The sequence below is a fragment of the Rhinatrema bivittatum genome, chromosome 1 (assembly GCF_901001135.1).
Source record: "Rhinatrema bivittatum chromosome 1, aRhiBiv1.1, whole genome shotgun sequence".
Classification (NCBI taxonomy): domain Eukaryota; kingdom Metazoa; phylum Chordata; class Amphibia; order Gymnophiona; family Rhinatrematidae; genus Rhinatrema; species Rhinatrema bivittatum.
Window position 1 is genome coordinate 395,297,048 of NC_042615.1, and position 21,033 is coordinate 395,318,080.

Sequence of the window (21,033 nt, forward strand, 5' to 3'; positions counted from 1 at the left end):
AAGGAGGCAGACCCTGGGGCTGCTCTATAAGAAAAAGCTGCTAGGCTGTATATCAGAACCCCAAACAAACAACTCACTGCTGACTCCAGTAGGGAGTTTCTACCATGCTGAAAGGTTTATCTCCCTCTGAGGTAGACCTCTCGACGTGATAGGAGCAGCTGAAACTGAGAGCGAACCTCCCAGGGAAGAAATTCAGAAACTCTCCACCAAGAGACAGAAAGCAGGGATTCCACAAGTGCAAACCATTGTAAAAACAGAATTTTCTCATCATCCTGGAAACCCGAAGGGTTCCATGGCAGGGTCAGTCTGATCTGGGAACAGGCTGCCCATCAACCTGGCCTAGGTATCAAACCTAAAGCCATGACCATGTATACTTCCCCCAAGGAATCTCACTGCCCAGTAAGTGGAACAACGGTTGCGTGAACCATGACCTCCCTGCCCACAGACAAGGTTATCCCTAAAAGGGATAACCTTGTCTGTGGGCAAGCCACCACTATAAAAGTGTAGCACCTCTGTTCTGGGATTCCTCATCCTCTAATACACACAGCCATGGATATGGCAATAGGTTGAAAGGCATACCTGCCAAGTGAAATGCAAAAGGAGCAGAACTTGCCTCACTGAGATAGGGTCCCACACAAGAGCCAGAATGTGGGACCCTCACAAGAGCGGTCATCTGCGAAAAACGCACATTGTGCTCAGCAGGTATCAAATAGATGACTGCCGTGCAGGAGAAATCCCTAATCTTGGCTGGGGAGCTGCCTAGAAGGGGAGATCCCAAGTATGATGGGGAGATCAAATCCATAAATGCTCCCTTGCGAAATAAACCTGCTGTGCCTTAGCATGACTTAGGAAAGAGCTTTATCGGCCGACCCGCTCTCAGATCCCACAGGGAACAGAGAGCCATTGCCAGTCAGAAACAATGAAAACCTTTTTCCAGGAAATGGTGAATGAGGGCCACACATTGTAGGAGTGGACAACCAGGTATCCAAGGGGGAACCTATAAGGATTGCCTCTGGAAATCCAGTTGTATCTCCCCTTCCCAAAGAGACAAGAAACAGAAATTGGGGGCTTCTCAATCCCAAAAAACGTTCCTCCTCTCCAGGTAAGAGTGGGATACAGTCACAGACCACTGAGGTTCATAAGCGACCAAAATGGCTGCTGGCAGACACCCAGTCAGAAAAGGTAGGCTACCACACTAACCAATGGAAGGACCTCAGCAAAAACGGTTCAAATGACTGCTGCTGCCATCCCCCAACCACCCGCAGGTCCTGGGCTGCAAGAAAGGTGCACCAATTCAAAAGAATCAAGGTTCCAGTTCAGCAACTGATCTACAAGGGACGGAGCCCCAGAGGTTTCCCCATAAAGGGGTTTCAAATGTAAGCTAACAAGGGAAGGGTTGAAAGACATACGCCTCTTCAGTGAGAGGGGAAGACTCCGGACACTACCCTCCTGATATCCATGTCCATAGTGGTTCGACAATGAACACGGTTTTAGGTCAGCTTTGTGGGTACAGCATACAACTTGTTGTGCTTGCCACAAGGGAAACACACACACACCTATATAGTAGAGGGGAACTGGAAAATAGTACCTCTGCTTAAATTAAAAGTGCTATGACCAGTATTTGTGCAGTGGTACCCTGTCCTGCAGATAATGGTGCACATATGCACCTCATCACCACACTTGTGGGAAGAATTGCACAGTACAGCAAGGACCAAACACCACTTATTAGAGTCAGTGGCTGCACACTGCGAAAAAGCAATCAAAGAGTGTGTGATAGCACTCTCCTCACTAGTGTCCCATAACTCTAAGATGCGAAACAGACAAGGAAGCTGATACCTTGAAATGAATAAGGTGGTCCCACTATCTCTGGCATGGCTTTGCACAGTGCCTGATCACCTAACAGTACCTAAATTGCTTGAAGGAGTAGACTACTCCCACCGTACCTGACCGCACATGATGCGCTCCACTGTTGCACTAACTCCTAATGGAGTCAGAACATACAGTATGAAATCGGTGTACCCAGTGCCACTGTGGCTTGGACTATGGCGGTGGCATCGCCCCCATGGTAATTGATAACACTCCAAGAGACAGATTGCACCCTTTGAAATGGTGTTGTGAATGGCTCACCGCCCTTTCTGTCACGTAACTGCATCAGGGAAGACCACAGTGATTGATGGAGAAAAGTGTAGAGAAGGGTGACCAAAATGATAAGGGGCATGGAATGGCTGCCCTATGAGGAAAGGCTAAAGAAGTTAGGGCTGTTCAGTTTGGAGAAGAGACAACTGAAGGGGGATATGATAGAGGTCTACAAAATCATGAAAGGACTTAAACAAGTTAATGTAAATCGGTTATTTACTCTCCCAGATAACAGAAGAACCAAGGAGTACTCCATGAAGTTAGCAAGTAGTTCATTTAAAATAAAAGAAAATTCCTTTTCACTCAGAACATAGTTAAGCTCTGGAATTCATTGCCAGAGGATGTGGTTACAGAAGTTAGTGTAACTGGGTTTGAAAAAGGTTTGTATAAGTTCCTAGAGGGTAAATCCATAAACTGCCATGACAGTAATAAATAAGCAATTGTTCTGGCTCAGATAAAACATCCGTGTTTTATAATCCAGGCAGCTAAACTTTCCCCCCAATCAGTCCTCATGACAAAGATTCTATAAGTCTAAAATTATTTATTTTCAAGTAAATTCTACTCACAATTGTTGCATCTCAGACGCAAGCCCCAGGCAAGAATCTTTGGTAACTAAAGATGAGGTAGGAGAAGGGAGAATGGAGTTTCTTGGGTTGCAAGGGTGAGAAGAGGAATCTGAAGCTGATTTAGTCCTTAGAAGAAGGCGACAGAGGGAAGGTGAAACCCAATCCGTTTCAAGGAGTAATGCAGACTTGGAAGCAAGCATAGAGCAAACTGAACTCTCATCGAGAGCTGCTAAAGGAAATGCCTGCACAAGCTAGAGGCAGGGGTCAGGGTCCAATGGCAGTGAGCCTAAGAACCATGTAACGCAGGGGGAGCATGAAGGGCAGTCCTTTGAACCTCTAAGGCACCCTGGAAAACTTAAGTTAGATTGAGTGGAATTCAAGCTCTCCCGATGGTGAGAGAAAGTGGAGGCAAAGGGTCACAGATTTTTATCATAGGTTACAAATAGTGCTTCAGTATTAAGAATCCTCAGAAGGGAGGACTGCATTAAACAGTTAAACTACAATAGACAGATACAAACATGTACCCACTGCTGGGGATAGAACACGCCCCATTTGGTATCGCAAGATATTATTTTTATATTATTATGCAACTATAACTGGGTCCTTCGATGTTCGGGGAGGTTCATGATCATCTCGGTCTCTCAGTCATTCAGGCAATGTCTTCTTCAAAGGGTTTCACCAAGCTGAAACGAGAGACACAACACAAAGAGAAAGAATCTCTAAAGTGGACAACGGTCCACGGAGTTCAAGTCTCTTCATGCGGCATGAGGAGCACCACCTCATTAATGGGCATGTGGAAGATCTTGGCTGTCCCCTGGTTCACAGTCTTTACTTCAATCTTGCGAACACATCCGTCATTTCCAGGATAGATCTTGACGATGAGTCCCAGAGGCTAGCTGTTGCGTTGGGCTTCGCTGTCTTTGAGAAGGACGAGGTCACCTTCTCGGATGTTGGGCTTGTTGGACTGCCACTTGCTCTGATACTGAAGAGTTGGCAAGTACTCCTTCCAACGACTCCAAAAAGAGTTGGAACGCTGTTGGACTTGTTTCCATTGACGCTTGTAGAGCTCTTTTCCGTCAAAGTCTCCATGTGGCACAGGAATACTAATAGTCTTTTGAGTTAAAAGCATAGCTGGAGTTAGGACCAGAGGCGACTCAGGGACAGATGACATTGGAACTAGTGGTCTTGCATTTATGATGGCTACCACTTCTGCCAGAAAGGTGGTTAAGACTTCATGGGTGAGTCGAGTTGGCTTGGTTTCTGTTAACATGGCATTAAGAATGCAGCGTGCCATGCCGATCATGCGCTCCCATGATCCTCCCATGTGTGAAGAATGGGGTGGATTGAATAGCCACGTACATTTCTGATCACAAAGGTACCTTTTAATGGTAGGATAGTCAATCTTAACAGATTGAATGTTCAACTCTTTACAGGTTCCCACGAAGTTAGTTCCACAGTCGGAGCAGATCTGAGTGGCTGAACCTCTGATCGCGAAGAATCTACGTAATGCATTTATAAAACTTGAAGTATCCAGAGATTCAAGGACCTCAATATGCACAGCCCGAATGCTCATGCAGGTGAATATCACTGCCCAATGCTTGTTATTCATGCATACCTCTCTGGTACGTCTGGACATAACTGACCAGGGTCCGAAAACATTTAACCCCACATAGGTAAACGGGGGCTCAGTGCCGAGTCGATCTGCTGGCAGATCGGCCATCTGTTGTTGTTGAAGGTTGCTGCATAATTTGCGACATGATGTATTTGTAAATTACAGAGGTGATGCATCGTTTAGCTCCCACGATCCATAATCCTGCGGCTCTGACGGTCCCCTCCGTAAAGTGCCGGCCTTGGTGCTTGACCTGTTCATGGTAGTGTTGCACGAGCAGGATGGCTATGTGGTATGGGCCAGGAACAACAACAGGGTTCTTCTCAACCCAATCTAGTTCTGCATGGGTAAGGTGGCCACCAATTCTCAGCAGGCCGTCTTCATCAATGAAAGAGTTCAACTTCCGAAGGGTACTGACCTTGGGTAAGTTTGTACCTCTGCTGATGCATCTCCATTCTTCTGCATATGTTTCCTGTTGTACGCTACATAAGATGGCACTCTCTGCTCGGGTAAGCTCATTCACCAAGAGGGGTTTCTGTGCAAAGGTGCCATCGATGACAGGTGTCTGGCCTGTCGTCAGCCGATTGGTGTCTTGAGAGCGTTATATGGATGAGGTGCGCTATTGCTCTCCTCAGTGTTGTCCAACTTGAGAAGCGAAAGAAACGGTGAGCTCCCAAATTGCTTTCAGGAACAATACTGGTGAGAAGAGTAGTTGTGGCTGGGCGAATATCCAAATCAGGGTCAGGGTCTACAAGATCAAATGAGCGCTCAGGGGACCTGTGTTCTGGTTTCCAGAGAAAATCTGGCCCTGTCAGCCACGTAGTCTTCATTAAGTGGGATGCTGGTACACTTCTTGTAGCGTGATCAGCTGGATTTTGGTCGGTGGGCACATAATGCCATTGTTTTGGGCATGTTGACTTACATATACATTCAACTCTGTTGCTGACGTACACATGGAACCTTCTTGTCTGGTTGTAGATGTAGCCCAGTACTACTTTGCTGTCTGTGTAAAGATGGATAGCTTCAATTTGCATGTCCATTTCAGCTGTTATTAACTCCACTATTTCCACTGCTAGCACCGCTCCACACAATTCCAGACGTGGTATGGTGTGGTTAGGCTGTGGTGCTAACTTGGCTTTGCCGAAGATGAAACCCACATGCACTATTCCTTCTGCCACTGTCACTCTCAAAAAGGCCTTCACAGATGAGTCAGAGAAAATGCAGATCTCTTTGCGGCTGGCTGTATTAAGTGGTATTGGGACATAAGTGTGTGGTATGTGGAACCGTTCAAGCACTTTTAGGGAGCTCTTCCATTTTTCCCATTCTGGCTTCATTGCTTGAGGTAGTGGGGTGTCCCACTCGGTAGTACTTGAGAGCTCTCTTAACAAGGCTCTTCTTTGTATTGTGACTGGCGCCACAAACCCCAGTGGATCATACAGGCTGTTAACTATGGACAAGATACCTCGGCTAGTATACGGTTTATCTTGGGTTGAGACTTGGAATGTAAAGACGTCTCTCTTTAGATCCCAATTTAATCCAAGGCTTCGTTGGAGAGGAGGTGTGTCCACTCTCAGGTCCAAGTTCTTTAAGTCTTTGACATGATCATCTGAAGGAAAAGCTTTCATTACTTCAGAACTATTGGAGGCTATTCTGTGGAGCCTTATATTGGCATCTGCCAGCATTGCTTGTGTTGTCCTTATTAAATCAATTGCTTCCACTGCAGTAGGTAAGGACTTTAGTCCGTCATCTACATAGAAGTCCCTGGCATATGCGCTGTACTCTTTCTCCTTCTTGGCCTGTCCTGAGCCCATATGTGGCTACTGCAGGTGATGGACTATTACCGAAGACGTGCACTCACATCCGGTATTCCACAAGCTCCTTATTGATGTCGTTGTCACGGTACCATAGGAATCTTAGGTAATTTCTGTAGTCTTGGTGCACGACGAAGCAGTAGAATATTTGTTGGATATCAGCTGTCACAGCAACTGCTTCTTTCCTGAAGCGGATCACTACTAACAAGTTATTGATCATGTCAGGTCCCGTGAGAAGCACATTGTTGAGTGAGATTCCATGAAACTGTGCACTGGAATCAAAGACGATCCAGATCTGGCCCGGTTTCTGCTGATGGCATACTCCAAAGGTAGGCAAGTACCAACACCCTTCGTTATCTCTTAAGGGTGGAGCTAGCTCTGAGTGGCTATTGTCTAACATAGAAACATAGAAATGACGGCAGAAGAAGACCAAACGGCCCATCCAGTCTGCCCAGCAAGCTTTCGCACTTTTTTTTTTCTCTCACATACTTATCTGTTTCTCTTGACTCTTAGTAACCTTTTTTTATTCTATTTCCCTTCCACCGCCACCATTAATGTAGAGAGCAGTGTTGGAACTGCATCTAAGTGAAATAGCTTAATTTAGTTAGGGGTATTAACCACCGCAATAAGCAAGCTACACCCATGCTTATCTGTTTATTCAGACTGTGTAATTCAGTCCTTGTTGATTGTTGCCTGAATATAGATCAACCTTTCTTCATTCTCCCCTGTCGAAGCAGAGAGCCATGCTGGCTATGTATTGACAGTGAAATATCAGTCTTGCTCCCCTGCCGTTGAAGCAGAGGACTATGCTGGATATGCGTGAAGTGTCAAACTTCCTCCCTGCCGTTGAAGCAGAGAGTTATGCTGGATTTGCATTGAAAGTGAAGTATCAGGTATTTTTTGGTTTGGGGTAGTAACCGCCATAACAAGCCAGCTACTCCCCTGCTTTTATGTGGTTACAAATTCTTTTTTCCACATTTCCTCTTGCCGTTGAAGCATAGATCAATGTTGAAGTCGCATTATTGAATAAGGATATTCATCTCCAGGTAGTAGCCATCATTCCTCAAGCCACCCCCATGCCTCTTCTCTTCATTCACATCCGTTCACATGTCGTTCATGAAGTTAATGAAGTGTTGCTGTGTCTCTGGTTTCCTTTCCAGAGTTCCTCGCAGTGACATAAGTCGTAAGAGTACTTGCTCTCTGTTAGGGAATCGAGGTCTGGGTGTCTGGAATGGTAGAGAAGCTACCTAGCTATTTGATTCATCTATAAAGAATTCTTTATTCATAAATTCTTAGGAATTCTCTATCTTATACAGAAAGAGTAGGTTTGTCGTCATCCCTGGTGACTTGAAATACTGAGTCCCCTAGATGTTCTTCTGCATCTGATGGCGAGGTGATCTGACTGGTAGCTGAATTGAAATTCAGTTCCTCGCAGCTTAGGATCTCCTTGGTGCTTAGATGGTTAGGACATGGTTCAAATAGGGTAGGACGTCCATTCTCTAAGACACTCGTAACGTATACATGAACGCTTGGTCTCCATGTTCGGTTCAAGCAGACATCGCTGACTATCACCCATCCCAAAGCGAGTCGGTAAGCATAGGGAGCAGTTGGTGGACCATCACGTATCTCCAGGACCTTGATCAGTGCTGGTGTATCTCTGCCCAATGTCAGCAGGATTTCTGCTTCCGGATCTAATGGTGGGAGCTGATGCATTATGGACTTTAGATGAGAAAGGTGCCAAGCGGCTTCTGGTGTAGGGATCTCATCCCTGTTGCCAGGTATCTGGTCGCACTCGATGAGCGTGGGCAAGTTTGACTTGTTGCTGCCATCTAGTGCCTCTATTACATATCCGCTTGCTCTCCTCCCTGTCATTTGGGTAACCCCTGAGCAGGTTTTGAGGTTGTACGGGGGAGTAGTGGTCATGGATATCAAACAAGTCAAAGAATTCTGGCTTTGCCAGGGATCTGTTGCTCTGTTCCATCTATGACGACATACATTTTGACTGCCTTCTCAGGCTGCTCCTTGGTATAAACTCTAGCCAAGCATATTTTTGTGCAGGATTTTCCATTGCTATTTCTCCCACACTTGTGTGCATTTGGGGATCACTTCAGGTTCTGGCGTTTGTTCTGCCTTTTCCTCCCTGCTGTGGTTTGAACTAGGGTGTGAGGTTCCCGAAGGATGAAATCTTGCTCCATCAGGGTACAGGGCACTATCATGTTGGTCACTCCCACACTCTGAGCAATTAATGGCTATTTTACAGTCTTTAGCCATATGGTTAAATGAAGAACACCGGTAGCAAATTCTGTACTTTTTTTTTTTTTTTTTTTTTTTTTTTTTTAACAGTTCTTTGCACTCTTTTAAAGGTTTCCCTTTGAATCTGACACTGAGTGGGTGAGGTTTCTTGGGTATTGGATACTGTTGGTCTGGATCCTCTGCTCTATTCATACTAGGAAGTTGATCTGATATAGGTGTTGCAGGTGACACTTCCGTTTTGTGCACAGAAATGGGCTTCCTGCTGCTGCTATGCTTATTGGTTGGCCTCTCGTTCACTCGGTGGCTGATTCTGTACATTTCATGTGTACTGAATGAGAAACTAGGGTCGTTCCTATGCCTTGCTAAGCCTCATATGAACTTTATGAAGACATGGAAATGGGTACTCTTTGTGGTCTTCTTTGTACCGTGCACCACTAGATGCCCATTTATCTTGTATCTCATGTGGCAGTTTATGATGGCGATCGTGCCTCGTGATGTCCAGAAGGTTGAGACCCAGATAAATGAGTTCAGCCTTAGCTGTCTCTACCTCTTGGAGGAGATCTCCCGATTCTTGCAACTTTCGGTTATCTCTACTGGATATTTCTGGAAAGTTTTCCATTTTCTCAAACAACGCATTCTCTATGGCTACTGAGTCCCCATAATATTGCTCAAGTCTCTCCCATACTTCTTTTAGTGCTTTAAGGGGATCGCGTGGGTAGACGTTTTTTAATCCTTTCACTTGTTTGACAGATTCACGTCCCAACCATTTTACCATCAGGTTTATCTCTTCCTTTGGAGTCAATCTCATATCCTCCACAGCATCTTGGAAGTCAGATTTCCATGCTCTGTAACTCTAAGGGCGGTCGATGAACTCGTAAAGCCCCGCGGTTATGAATTCCCGGCGGGTCATGTACCTTGCTAGGTCTTCTCTTTCTGAAGACTCATGCTGAAAGGCAGTAGGTCTTGATGGGTGGGTGTCTTGTGGCTGACTCTGCACGTCTCCCTTGTTGTACATTGGCTCATGATATGGTTGATCAATTGTCTCCTGTTTAGGCACAGCGTATTTAATTGGAGCCCTTCCTGAGTGTAGTTGCCTAGCTCTCTCTCATTCCCAATCCCCATGGGACGCTGGGATCCATGGTTGCACTGAAGTGTTTTCCTTGGGGCGTGTGCCTGGCGCAAGAGTTAATTGCAATGCATCCGTGTGATTCAGAGCTGATTGATCACTGCAATGGCGTTTAGTATTCAAGGCATTTTGCATTTCAGGTTCGATTTCTTCGGCCGAGACAGCCATTTGTGAGGGGGAGCACGCTCTCCCATGATGCAAGGGTTTCCCTGAGGGAGGCGGCATTTTGGTGCTGGCTTGTGTTGAGGGTGAGCCGTGACATACTCAAGTGTCCGCTGAACCGTATCCTGCTGGGCCATGGAACTGAGTGGGTCCTCCTCACCGTCTTGGTCTATGTCCACATCAAATACTTTAGCTTCAGCTTCAAGGGCTGCTGCCTCTCCTTTCTGCCGCAACATGTCCAAGGTGATATCTAGTTCAGCCTTTCTGCGCGTCTCCTTCTGTTGCTCTTCTTCTATTCTAACCCATTTCATTTTAAGGGCTGCTTCTTGTTCAGCATACTGCATGCGTATCATGGCTGCTTGAGACACTGCTTCCCTTTGGGTAGCAGCTGCGCTGAGTTGAGAACGGTTTGAGTATCTTGACCCATGTGACCTTGTTGTATACTTAGAGGTGCAAGAGTGCTGAGAGTCGATCTCGCTTATTGAATCGTTTGCTTCTGCACTGTTAATGGTATCCATTACCATTCTCTGGCGTATTTGGTCTAAATTCTGTTGGTGGCCTTTTTCTTCAAGGCTTTCTGCAGTGTTAATTTGTGTTAAGAACTTGAGATACTCTGCTGTGATGAGCTAATAGGTTTGGAAATGAAGCTTCAGCTGCTCTGTATGGTGCTTAAGATTGACAGGGTTTTTTGAGACCTTCTTTTCCTGTTCAACCCTATGCCACTCCCTTTCCATCCTTTGTTTATGCTCCTGTCTGCTTGTCTCATATCTCTGCATAGCTTTCTTTGTTAGTTTACATAATCCCTTCGATTTACTGCTTTCATCCCTTCCTTTAACCTCCTCCCCTTTTTGCTCTGTGTCATCTCTTAATCCAATGGTTTCAGTTAGCTGTTTTAAGGTATCTGTGTTGCTGCTTCAGCCATGTCCCTTTCTCAACAGCAAACATTTCTTTCAATCACTAAGTTAGTGGGGATGAACTTTGAATTGCTTTAGAAGCAAGAGGACAAGAGCTAGCTAACACCTCAGGAAATTTTGTCTCTGGGTGGTTGTTTTCTGCTCCCTGTCCGTAGAGTCAGCAGAGATCTGGTATCTATGGCAACCTTCAGTAGCAAAATTTGTAACAAAGGAGTGGGGGAAGGCAGAGCTCACCTTCGGTAGCAAGGTATGTAACAAAGGGATGGGGGAAGGGCAGAGCACGCTTTCACAATCACTGTCGTTTCAATCTTAATCCCCAATGCTGCATGTGCTCAGCTTGAATTCAGTCTTTTTTACTCAGTTCAAGTCCACACATTCACCAAATTCTTATTCAGAACCCTCTAATATTTCTTAATGAGTCTTCACAATTATTCAGTTCTTTGTTAGTTAGTTTTCACTATCTTCCTGTTTTGTCTTGGGTTTCACTGTTCTAGCTCAGATAAAACATACGTGTTTTATTATTCAGGCAGCTAAACTTTCCCCCCAATCAGTCCTCATGACAAAGATTCTGTAAGTCTAAAATTATTTATTGTCAAGTAAATTCTACTCACAATTGTTGCATCTCAAATGCAAGCCCCAGGCAAGAATCTTTGATAACTGGAGATGAGGTAGGAGAAGGGAGAATGGAGTTTCTTGGGTTGCAAAGGTGAGAAGAGGAATCTGAAGCTGATTTAGTCCTTAGAATAAGGCAATAGAGGGAAGGTGAAACCCAATCCGTTTCAAGGAGTAACGCAGAGCACTGCTACTTGGAAGCAAGCAAGGAGCAAACTGAACTCTCGTTGAGAGCTGCTAAAGGAAACGCCTCCACAAGCTAGAGGCAGGGGTCAGGGTCCAATGGCAGTGAGCCTAAGAACCATGTAACACAGGGGGAGCATGAAGGGCAGTCCTTTGAACCTATAAGGCACCCTGGAAAACTTAAGTTAGATTGAGTGGAATTCAAGCTCTCCAGATGGTGAGCGAAAGTGGAGGGAGGAGGGGGCCTCTCAAAGGCAAAGGCTCACAGATTTTTATCATAGGTTACAAACAGTGCTTCAGTATTAAGAATCCTCAGAAGGGAAGACTGCACTAAACACAGTTAAACTACAATACAGACAAATACAAATATGTACCCACTGCTGGGTACAGAACAACTACAGTAGCTTGTGATCTATCTAATATATGGGTACTTGCCAGATACTTGTGACTTGGATTGGCCACCGTTGGAAACAGGATACTGGGCTTGATGGACCCTGGTCTGACCCAGTATGGAGTATCTTATGTTCTTATGATGGTGTTCATGGACTTCTGTATCCGACCGCGTCCACCGGTACCCATAGTGGTGATGGCACCCACAGTGCCAATAACACTCTCAGTGCTCACCAGTGATGGATTACATTTATGGTACCAAAAGATGCCGCACCCAGGGCTTCAACAATGCTTGATCATGTGGATCACACACAGACTGTATTTTGTCAGTCCTGCCAGCACCTTACAGATAAAGGCACAAAAATAGACAGAGCCAAGAAAGGTCACAAACTAAACCTCCGGTACAGTATTTTCAAAGGAATAGAATTAGACTCTGACCGGCTGCACAGCAACTAAGGCCCGCCATGGACAAGTACCTGGAGGAAAGTCAATAAGTCATTAAGGTGGAGTTGCAAAATCTACTACTTATTCCTGGGATAAGCAGATTGTAATCTATCTGCCCTTAAGATTCTGTCAGGTACTTATGATATTTATTTATTTACTGTTATTTATTTACTTTATTTATTTACTGTTAAGTTCCTCCCTGTTTTATGTAAACAGATTTGATATGGCTATTACCATAAAGGTCGGTATAGAAAAATGTTAAATAAATAAATATGGATTGGCCACTGTTGGAAACAGGATACTCTGCTTGATGGACCTTTGGTCTGACCCAGTATGGCAAGTCTTATGTTCTTATGAGGATGGAGTCCAGTTATGCCAGAATAATTTGTGGCAAGGGAAAGAGGGATAAATGCTGACAGGGGATAAGAAGAAAGAGATAAATGCTTGTGGATATGTTTGGAGATGCAGTTCAAGTAGTGAATGTCTGGGAAGGTTAGGGTGTGAATGATTGGGTGATGAGCAGTGCAAGAAGGGCTAAATGCTTCTGGATGGAGTGACATGAAAAAGGGGTGAATGTTGGGAGAGCTCAGGAAAGGGACAAACGCTGGGAAACGATGAGAAGGCAAGTGTACGTGTCCCCCTGTCTCCCTGAAGTTAGCAATAGAAATTAGATTGGCCTTCCTTATTATTCCTCAAGGTCTGCACTGCCACAGTTTGTGCAGCAGATATGGGGAACACAAGGCTATGGTGGAGGAAACAGAGGGCCAAGATATAGGGCTGCATGAGTGCCTTGTGGAATGGAGGTTTATGTGTAGAATAGTGCAGGGAAGTCCAGGGGCCATGAGAAAGCCAAAAATGGGAATGTATGTGTGAAAGAGCCTGAGGTGGTGATGAGGAAGAGGAGGAGTGACAGAGAGCCAGAGGTGATGAAAGGGAGAGAAGGCGAATGAGATCCAGTGTGTAATGGGGATGGAGGTGTGAAGGATGGCCAGAGATGGTCATTTGAGAAGGGGAAGGGTTTGACAGACACACACAAAAAGGTGATGAAGACAGAGGGTGGCTGATGGTAGAGAGCAAGCCAGAGAGGCTACTGGGGAGAGGAGTGGGGGAAAGGAGAGATGGGAGAAGGCATTAAGATGTTCTAAGCAGGGGAAGGAAAAGGGAGTTAAGGTGCAGGGGGAAAAGGGAGTTGCTAGGGCTGGAAATATGATCGGGATGGGGAGGGAAGTAATAATAGTTTGGGTAGGTTTTATGTTGAGGTTGCCAAGCTTCAATTGTCATCCTTGTGTTGGACTGCTCAGAGATAGACTGATGGGACAGGTAAGGGGAAATGAGAGTAACTGTTAGGATGATTGAGAAACATGGGGACTGGGTGGGGGAATTGAGATATAAAGTCTGTTAGGGACAAGATAGGATTGAGAGACTGAAGGAGACCGATGAGGTCAGGACGGAGAGCTTGAGAGATAGAGATGGTAAGAGGATTGAGAGAAAATAATAGGGACAGGGTGGAGGAACAGAGAGACTGGTGGGAGGGGAGAGACGCTGGTGGGAACAAAGTGGATGGACAGAATTATATTGAGACTGATGGGCACAGAGTGGGATTGGATTTATTGAGACCAGTAGACACAGGTGGGGGAAATGAGAAAGAGAGACTGGTAGCATGATTGATCGAGATTGATGAATTGAGAAAGGCTGATGGGGACAAAGACAGGGAACTAAGTGAGAGAGTTTGGTGAGGAAAGAGTGGGTGCTAGAGTCTGGTCAGGGCAGGGTGAGGGAACTGAAAGACTTGTGGAGAAAGGGTAGTGATACTGATAGAGAGAGACTGGTGGAGATATAGCAGAAAGGGGTCCCCAAAGCAAACGCCCATGCTCCTCAAAGGATCCTTTCCCCTCTTGAAAATTTGAGGCTCTTTGGTACTGCACATATGTTGATTTCTTGTCCACCCCTGTACTAAAAATATGGATGCTCTGTTTTTATTATCTGATAAAGGTTTTCTGGGCCAGTACTGCTATGAACTCCTGCAAAAAGACTCAAGTTGGATTTTGATAACCAGATTCACTGTTTAGGCTCATAGGGACAGAGGATGCTGTTGAAGTAATGTTGACAGACCCTGGTGTGTGGGGAAGGTTCTGTGTCATGGCTCAATGGTGACATTTAATGGATGGATGCGTACTGTGTTCTAAAGGGAGCCATAGTTTTTGGCCCTTGGCCAGGGCCCATCACTACAATGGCAGGGCTCAGGAAGCCTATAAATATAGGGGAAAATATCCTCAGTAATTGAAAATAAAGGCTGACTTTGCCACTGTCCAATACAGCAATAGTTCTCAACCCATTTCCACAATGAAAATGCATGAGAAATTTGCATGCACTCCCTCACATAATATTATGATATTAAGAAAACCAGACTGGCTAGGTGTGCCCTGAGGACCAGGTTGAGAGCCACTGCAGCAGATGCCCATTTAGAATGAACGGGAAGACCAAAAAGAGCAATTAAAGGTTTCTACATTTCGGTAAGTAATTAGGGTGGTTAAAATCATTTAATTAGTACATTTTGTAAATAAAGTGCCAAGAGAAGGGGTGGTAGGGGAGGACTCAGCAGCCAAGCAAAGAAATTAGGGCTTTGTGTCATAAGAGTTGAGACCTACTGCTCTAGAATCCAAGTTCAATACTTGTCTTGCACTTCTTCTAGCAAGCAATCCAGACCACACTCATTTCCAAAAGATAAATGTGATATGGATATTGCAGGATTGTGCACAAGAGCCACTACTGCTGCCATCATATACCCCTTCTCTCAGCTAAAGAAAATGCCCTTACCATGATCCACAGCTTGTTCATTTTCCAATCTGCCAAATAAAAAGTCACATTTGTTCCGGTTAACGTTTTGCGAGCAAGATGATGAGCTGCTGACCCAGACAAATGCTTCTGCCTGTAAAATATGAAAGAAAAAAGAAAGTTCAAAGTTTCCAGTTAAAGCCAAATATTATTTCACCACCCCCTTTGAGCCTGCCATGGTCAGTACTCTACAGACAAAATAAAATTTCATACAAAAGTCAGGATGATTCTAATTTTCAGATACTTGAAAGGTTTTAATGATCCAAAGGCAACGACAAACCTTTACCATAAGAAAAAAATCAGCAGAACCAGGGGTCACGATTTGAAGCTCCAGGGAGGAAGATTCAGAACCAATGTCAGGAAGTATTTCTTCACGGAGAGGGTGGTGGATGCCTGGAATGCCCTTCCGGAGGAAGTGGTGAAGACCAGAACTGTGAAGGACTTCAAAGGGGCGTGGGATAAACACTGTGGATCCATAAAGTCAAGAGGCCGCCAATGAAGAGTGGGTGACTCGCCAGAATGATGGCTACTGCCTGGAGACAATACCCTTAGTCAATAAACATACACATGGTTACTGTGACTCCAACATCACTCTAAGATTCAACAGCAAGAGGAAATGTGGAAAAAAGGATTTGCACTCACAAAGACGGGAGTAGCTGGCTTGTTACGGCGGTTACTACCCCAAACCAAATATGAAAATTATTCCTTACCTGCTAATTTTCGTTCCTGTAGTACATAGGATCAGTCCAGACCGTGGGTTATGTCCCCCGTCCAGCAGATGGAGTCAGAGCAAACTTCCAAGGGTGCTGACATATAAGCAGGTGCACCCTCCAGGGATCCTCAGTATCGAGAATATCAAAGCCTAGCGAAAAACAACACTAGACAGAAAGTAGGATGGATCAAGCGCCAATCAAATTGTAACCACAGAACATATAACCAATGCAACTTGCAAGGAGAACTGTGAAGAACTAGGCAACCACAACAAAACATCAGAATGCAGGAGTTGGAGGGACAGGAGATAGAACGTACACGAGCAGGCGTCTGACCATTACTGAAGAAAAGAAACCCGGGTGGGCGTCTGGACTGATCCTATGTACTACAGGAACGAAAATTAGCAGGTAAGGAATAATTTTCATTTCCCTGTACGTACTAGGATCAGTCCAGACCGTGGGATGTACCAAAGCTTCCCTAAACCGGGTGGGTCCCTGAAGACCCTGCTCGGAGGACCCTGTCCCCAAAGGAACCCGCCTCATCTACCGGCATTTGCAACCGGTAATGCTTCGAGAAGGTGTGTAGCGACTTCCATGTAGCCGCGCGACAGATTTCCTGAATTGGAACATGTTGAGACTCCGCCCGGGACGTGGCCAGGGCACGCAACGAATGAGCCCGGACCCCCTCCGGGGGAGCCTTCCCGGCGCCTATGTAGGCCGAGGACACCGCTTCCTTGAGCCACCTTGCGATGGTAGTCCTAGACGCTTGCAGTCCCCTCTTGTTCCCGGACCAAAGCACAAAGAGATGGTCGGACGTCCGGAACTCATTGGTCACTTCCAGGTAGCGCAGCAGAGAGCGCTTCACGTCGAGGCGCCGGAGGGCCTGGGGCGCATCTGCCGGGAAGGCCGGCAGTTCCACCCACTGGTTCAAGTGGAAGGAGGACACCACCTTAGGTAGGAACGAAGGAACCGTTCGAATGGAAACTCCCGAGTCCGTGAAGCGTAGGAACGGTTCCCGGCACGAGAGCGCCTGAAGCTCGGAGATGCGCCTTGCCGAGGCTATGGCAACCAGGAACACCGTCTTAAGGGTGACGTCCTTAAGAGAGGCCTGTCGCAGCGGTTCGTAGGGAGCCTTACCAAGGATCCGGAGCACCAGGTTGAGATTCCAGGAGGGATAGGGATGTCGCACCGGCGGCCGCAGGTGCTTGACTCCTTTGAGGAAGCGCGAGACGTCCGGGTGAGACGAAGGATTTGGATTTCCCGTGGTACGAGCCAGGGAGGCTAGAGCAGAGACTTGCACACGCAGGGAGTTGTAGGAGAGACCCTTCTCCAAGCCCTCCTGGAGGAAGGCCAGGACCTGACGGAGCGAAGGCGCCGTTGCGGAGGCTCCATGTCCAGCACACCAGACCTCAAACACCTTCCAGACCCGTACATAGGCGACTGAAGTGGAGGTCTTACGTGCCTTGAGAAGAGTGTCTACCACGGTTACTGCGTATCCCTTGCGCAGGAGACTCTGCCTTTCAAAAGCCAGGCCGCGAGACAAAAGTGTTCCGCCTGGTCCGAAAATACCGGACCCTGATGGAGTAGCCGCGGAAGGTGTGACAATCGCAGGGGTCCGTCCACTACCAGGTTGAGCAGGTCCGCAAACCACGGGCGCCGCGGCCATTCCGGCGCCACCAGAATGACCTGCCCTGGATGATCCTCTATCCTTCGCACCACCTTGCCCACCAGAGGCCACGGCGGGAAGACGTACAGCCGAATATGAGGAGGCCAGGGTAGCACCAGGGCGTCCACTCCTTCCGCCCCGTGATCTCTCCTCCGACTGTAGAACCGCGGAGCCTTTCCGTTGCCCGACGTTGCCATGAGGTCCATGGCGGGAGCTCCCCAGCGCCGAGTGATGCGTGACATTGCCTCGTTGGAGAGAGCCCATTCCCCCGGGTCCAACGTCTGCCGACTCAGGTAGTCCGCCTGAATATTGTCCACGCCTGCGATGTGGGAGGCCGCCAGGCGGTCGAGGAACCGCTCTGCCCAGGCCATGAGACGGGCCGCTTCGAGGGCCACCCCCGGGCTCTTGGTGCCTCCCTGTCGGTTGATGTAGGCTACCGTGGTCGCATTGTCCGAGAACCCGGACCGCACGTTGCCGGATGAGAGGCAGGAATTGAATGAGCGCCAGACGGACTGCTCTGGTCTCCAGGCGGTTGATCGACCAGGACGCCTGTTCCTGTGTCCACTGCCCCTGAGCTGAGCTTCTGAGACACACGGCCCCCCAGCCGGTCAAACTGGCATCAGTTGTGACCACAATCCATTCCGGCGACTCCAGGGGACAGCCCTGCGCCAGGTTCTTGGGGTCTAGCCACCACCGAAGACTGAGTCTGGCCGCCGGCGGCAGAGGTAGTATCGCCTGATAGTCCTGCGAGACCGGTTTCCACCGCGAGAGTAGCGCCATCTGTAGGGGTCTCAGGTGTGCAAAGGCCCAAGGTACCAGGTTGATTGCGAAGGCCATCGAGCCCAGGATCTGCAGGTAATCCCTCGCTATTGGGACCTGGAGAGCAGCAAAATGGAGGATTTGCTCCCTCAGCGACTGGGCCTTGTCCGGCCGCAAGAAGACTTTGCCTTGAGCGGTGTCGAAGCGTGCTCCGAGAAAGTCCAGCTGCCGAGACGGAAGGAGACTGCTCTTGCCGAAGTTGACTACCCAGCCTAGAGACTGCAGAAATCCGACCACCCGGTCGACCGCCTGCTGCCCCTGAGAGAGGGACTTCGCTCGGATGAGCCAATCGTCCAGGTAAGGATGTACTAGAATGCCCTCTCGCCGGAGCGCAGCCGCCACCACCACCATGATCTTGGTGAACGTCCTGGGTGCCGTCGCCAACCCGAAGGGGAGGGCCTGGAACTGGAAGTGCTGTCCCAGTATCTTGAAGCGGAGGAGCCTGTGATGGTCCGGACGTATCGGAATGTGTAAGTAGGCTTCCGTCAGATCCAGGGAAGCTAGGAACTCCCCCGGATGAACGGCCGCTATTACCGAGCGGAGGGTTTCCATGTGAAACCGGGGTATCCAGAGGACCTTGTTGATTTCCTTGAGATCTAAAATGGGACGAAAGGATCCATCCTTCTTGGGCACCACGAAGTAGATGGAATAATGACCCGAGCCCACCTCTCCGGAGGGGACGGGAGAGATGGCCCCCAGAGCTAGGAGCCGGTCCAGCGTGCTTTGTACTCCCAGACGTTTGTGACTTGCCCCGCAGGGCGAGAAGACGAATCTGTCTTTGGGGCGATGCCGCAAATCCAACGCGTAGCCGTGCCTTAGAATATCCAGGACCCATTGATCCGTGGTGATGTTGGCCCACTCCTCGTAAAACCCGGCTAGTCGTCCTCCGATCCTCGGGAGGGGGAAGTGGGCCGGCCTGACATCATTGGTTGGACTTGCCGGAAGCTCCCTGCGCCGAAGAATCCCTTGGTGGTCTGCGGCCACGAAAGGACCGGGTCAAGACTGAGACCTGTTCGAGGGGTTTCTCGGACCCTGGGGCTTGGCGCTCCGAAATCGCCGTTGAGAGCGGGACCGATTCCTGGAGAAGGAATTGGGCGGACGATATGACCTCTGGCGGTCCTCGGGCAACCTATGTACGGAGTTTTCCCCCAGGGATTTAATGATCTGGTCAAGATCCTCGCCGAAAAGGAACTTCCCCTTGAAGGGTAGAGAGCCTAGGCTGGACTTGGACGAGGCGTCCGCCGCCCAATTCCGAAGCCACAGCAGTCGCCTGGCGGAAACAGCCGAAACCATGGTCCTCGCCAGGACCCGCAGCAAGTCGTGGAGAGCATCGGCCCCGTAGGCAATGACGACTTCCAGCCTGTCCACTTGCGCCGCTTCCTCAGGTGGCAATTGCTGTGAAGTAAGGAGCTGCTGCACCCACCGTAGCCCCGCACGCTGAGTGAGTGAACCACAAATAGCTGCGCGGACCCCCAGCGCAGAGACCTCGAAGATCTTCTTGAGGCAGACTTCTAACTTCCTGTCTTGGACATCGCGGAGGGCCGTTCCCCCTGTAACGGGAATCGTGGTCCTCTTGGTGACGGCAGAGACTGCCGAGTCGACCTTGGGTACTTTAAGCAGGTCCAAGAAGTCTCCGGGGAGAGGGTAAAGCTTGTCCATGGCTCTGCCCACTCTGAGCGATGCCTCCGGCGTGTCACATTCCCGTACCAAAAGGTGTAGGAAAGACTCATGAATCGGGAACGTTCGCGCCCGGGGACGTAGGCCCGCCAGGACAGGGTCCCCTTTGGAGCTTGCTGAGGCTACGGAGGGAGCCGGAGGCCCAGGCGGTTCGACGGGCGGGTCGAGATCCAATTCCTGGAGGACGTGTGGGATGAGGTCAGACAGCTCCTCCTTTCGGAAGATCCGGAGCACCCGTGGGTCGTCACACTCCAGGTGCGCTGCCAGGAGCGAATCCTCATCAGCCGAAGCCGGGTCACTCCCAGGGTCCTGCGGTGGGGTCGCTCCGCTGGGTGGAAGAGCCAGGAGCGTCTTCTGTCCGCCCCCCGAGGGCGCTGGATTGGCCCCCCCCACCCCCACCAGCCGGGGCATCTTCGCGGGCGTGGGGTTCGCTTGACCACCGCCCGACCCCCCCGCCGGCTGCAGGCTCTGGCGGTACGCCTGGTGCATTAGGAGAACAAAATCCGCCGTAAACCCCCCTGCCGGTGGAGGGACGGCGAGGGCGAGGTCCGTGGAGGGGCCCGAAGCGATGGGGGGGGAGGATGAGGCTCGAATCGGCCTCAAGCGCGGCGAAAACCCATGCTGTGACTCCTCAGCTTCCGAGTCAGCAGCGCTCTCTAGCTCTAAGATGGCCGCCGCTCCCGCCAAAGAAGGGGGCGGGGCCTTTCCCCTCAAGCCACGGCGCTCCGAGCCTGCCGGCGAAAAAGGCGGGGAAGCCGGTCCGGACTCCCCCCCGGGGAGAGCGACGCCGGAGGAGACATCCCGCGATCCGCCCTGCCCCGGGTCAGCGCCAGTAGCCCCCTGAAATCACTGCATGGCGTCCGGTCGGGAGGGAGAACCCCTTCAGCGACCGCCCCTGGGGCCGGATCCGGTGAAACCGCGCCGCGGGAGGAGCGGGCTCGTCCGCCCAGGCTCAACTCCGCGAACCCTCCCCTCAGGAGCAGCAGGGGAATGGGACTTCCCTGCTGCCGCGGCCCCGGGGAATGAACACGTCGCAGGGCCGAAGGGGAGGGGTGCGAATCGCGGCGCTCCGAACAGGGGAGAGACTGGCTCCACCAGCGTGCCCCTGAGCCGTCCGACG

The 21,033-nt window shown here is 49.1% G+C and overlaps 1 protein-coding gene across 2 annotated transcripts in view; it reads right to left on the reverse strand.

Moving 5' to 3' along the window:
• The window catches only part of PSD3 (pleckstrin and Sec7 domain containing 3), a 1,257,010-nt gene that overhangs the window by 1,083,904 nt on the left and 152,073 nt on the right, over nucleotides 1-21,033 (reverse strand). Inside the window, exons 1-2 of one of the 2 annotated variants that reach the window (XM_029601782.1) lie at nucleotides 15,328-15,369; nucleotides 15,024-15,135 (exon numbers count right to left, since the gene is read on the reverse strand). In XM_029601782.1, the coding sequence (XP_029457642.1) occupies nucleotides 15,024-15,135; nucleotides 15,328-15,330 (115 nt within the window). In that variant the 5' untranslated portion in view covers nucleotides 15,331-15,369. Of the gene's footprint in view, nucleotides 1-15,023; nucleotides 15,136-15,327; nucleotides 15,370-21,033 lie in introns of those variants that run through there. The other variant, XM_029601790.1, reaches the window with a different exon arrangement.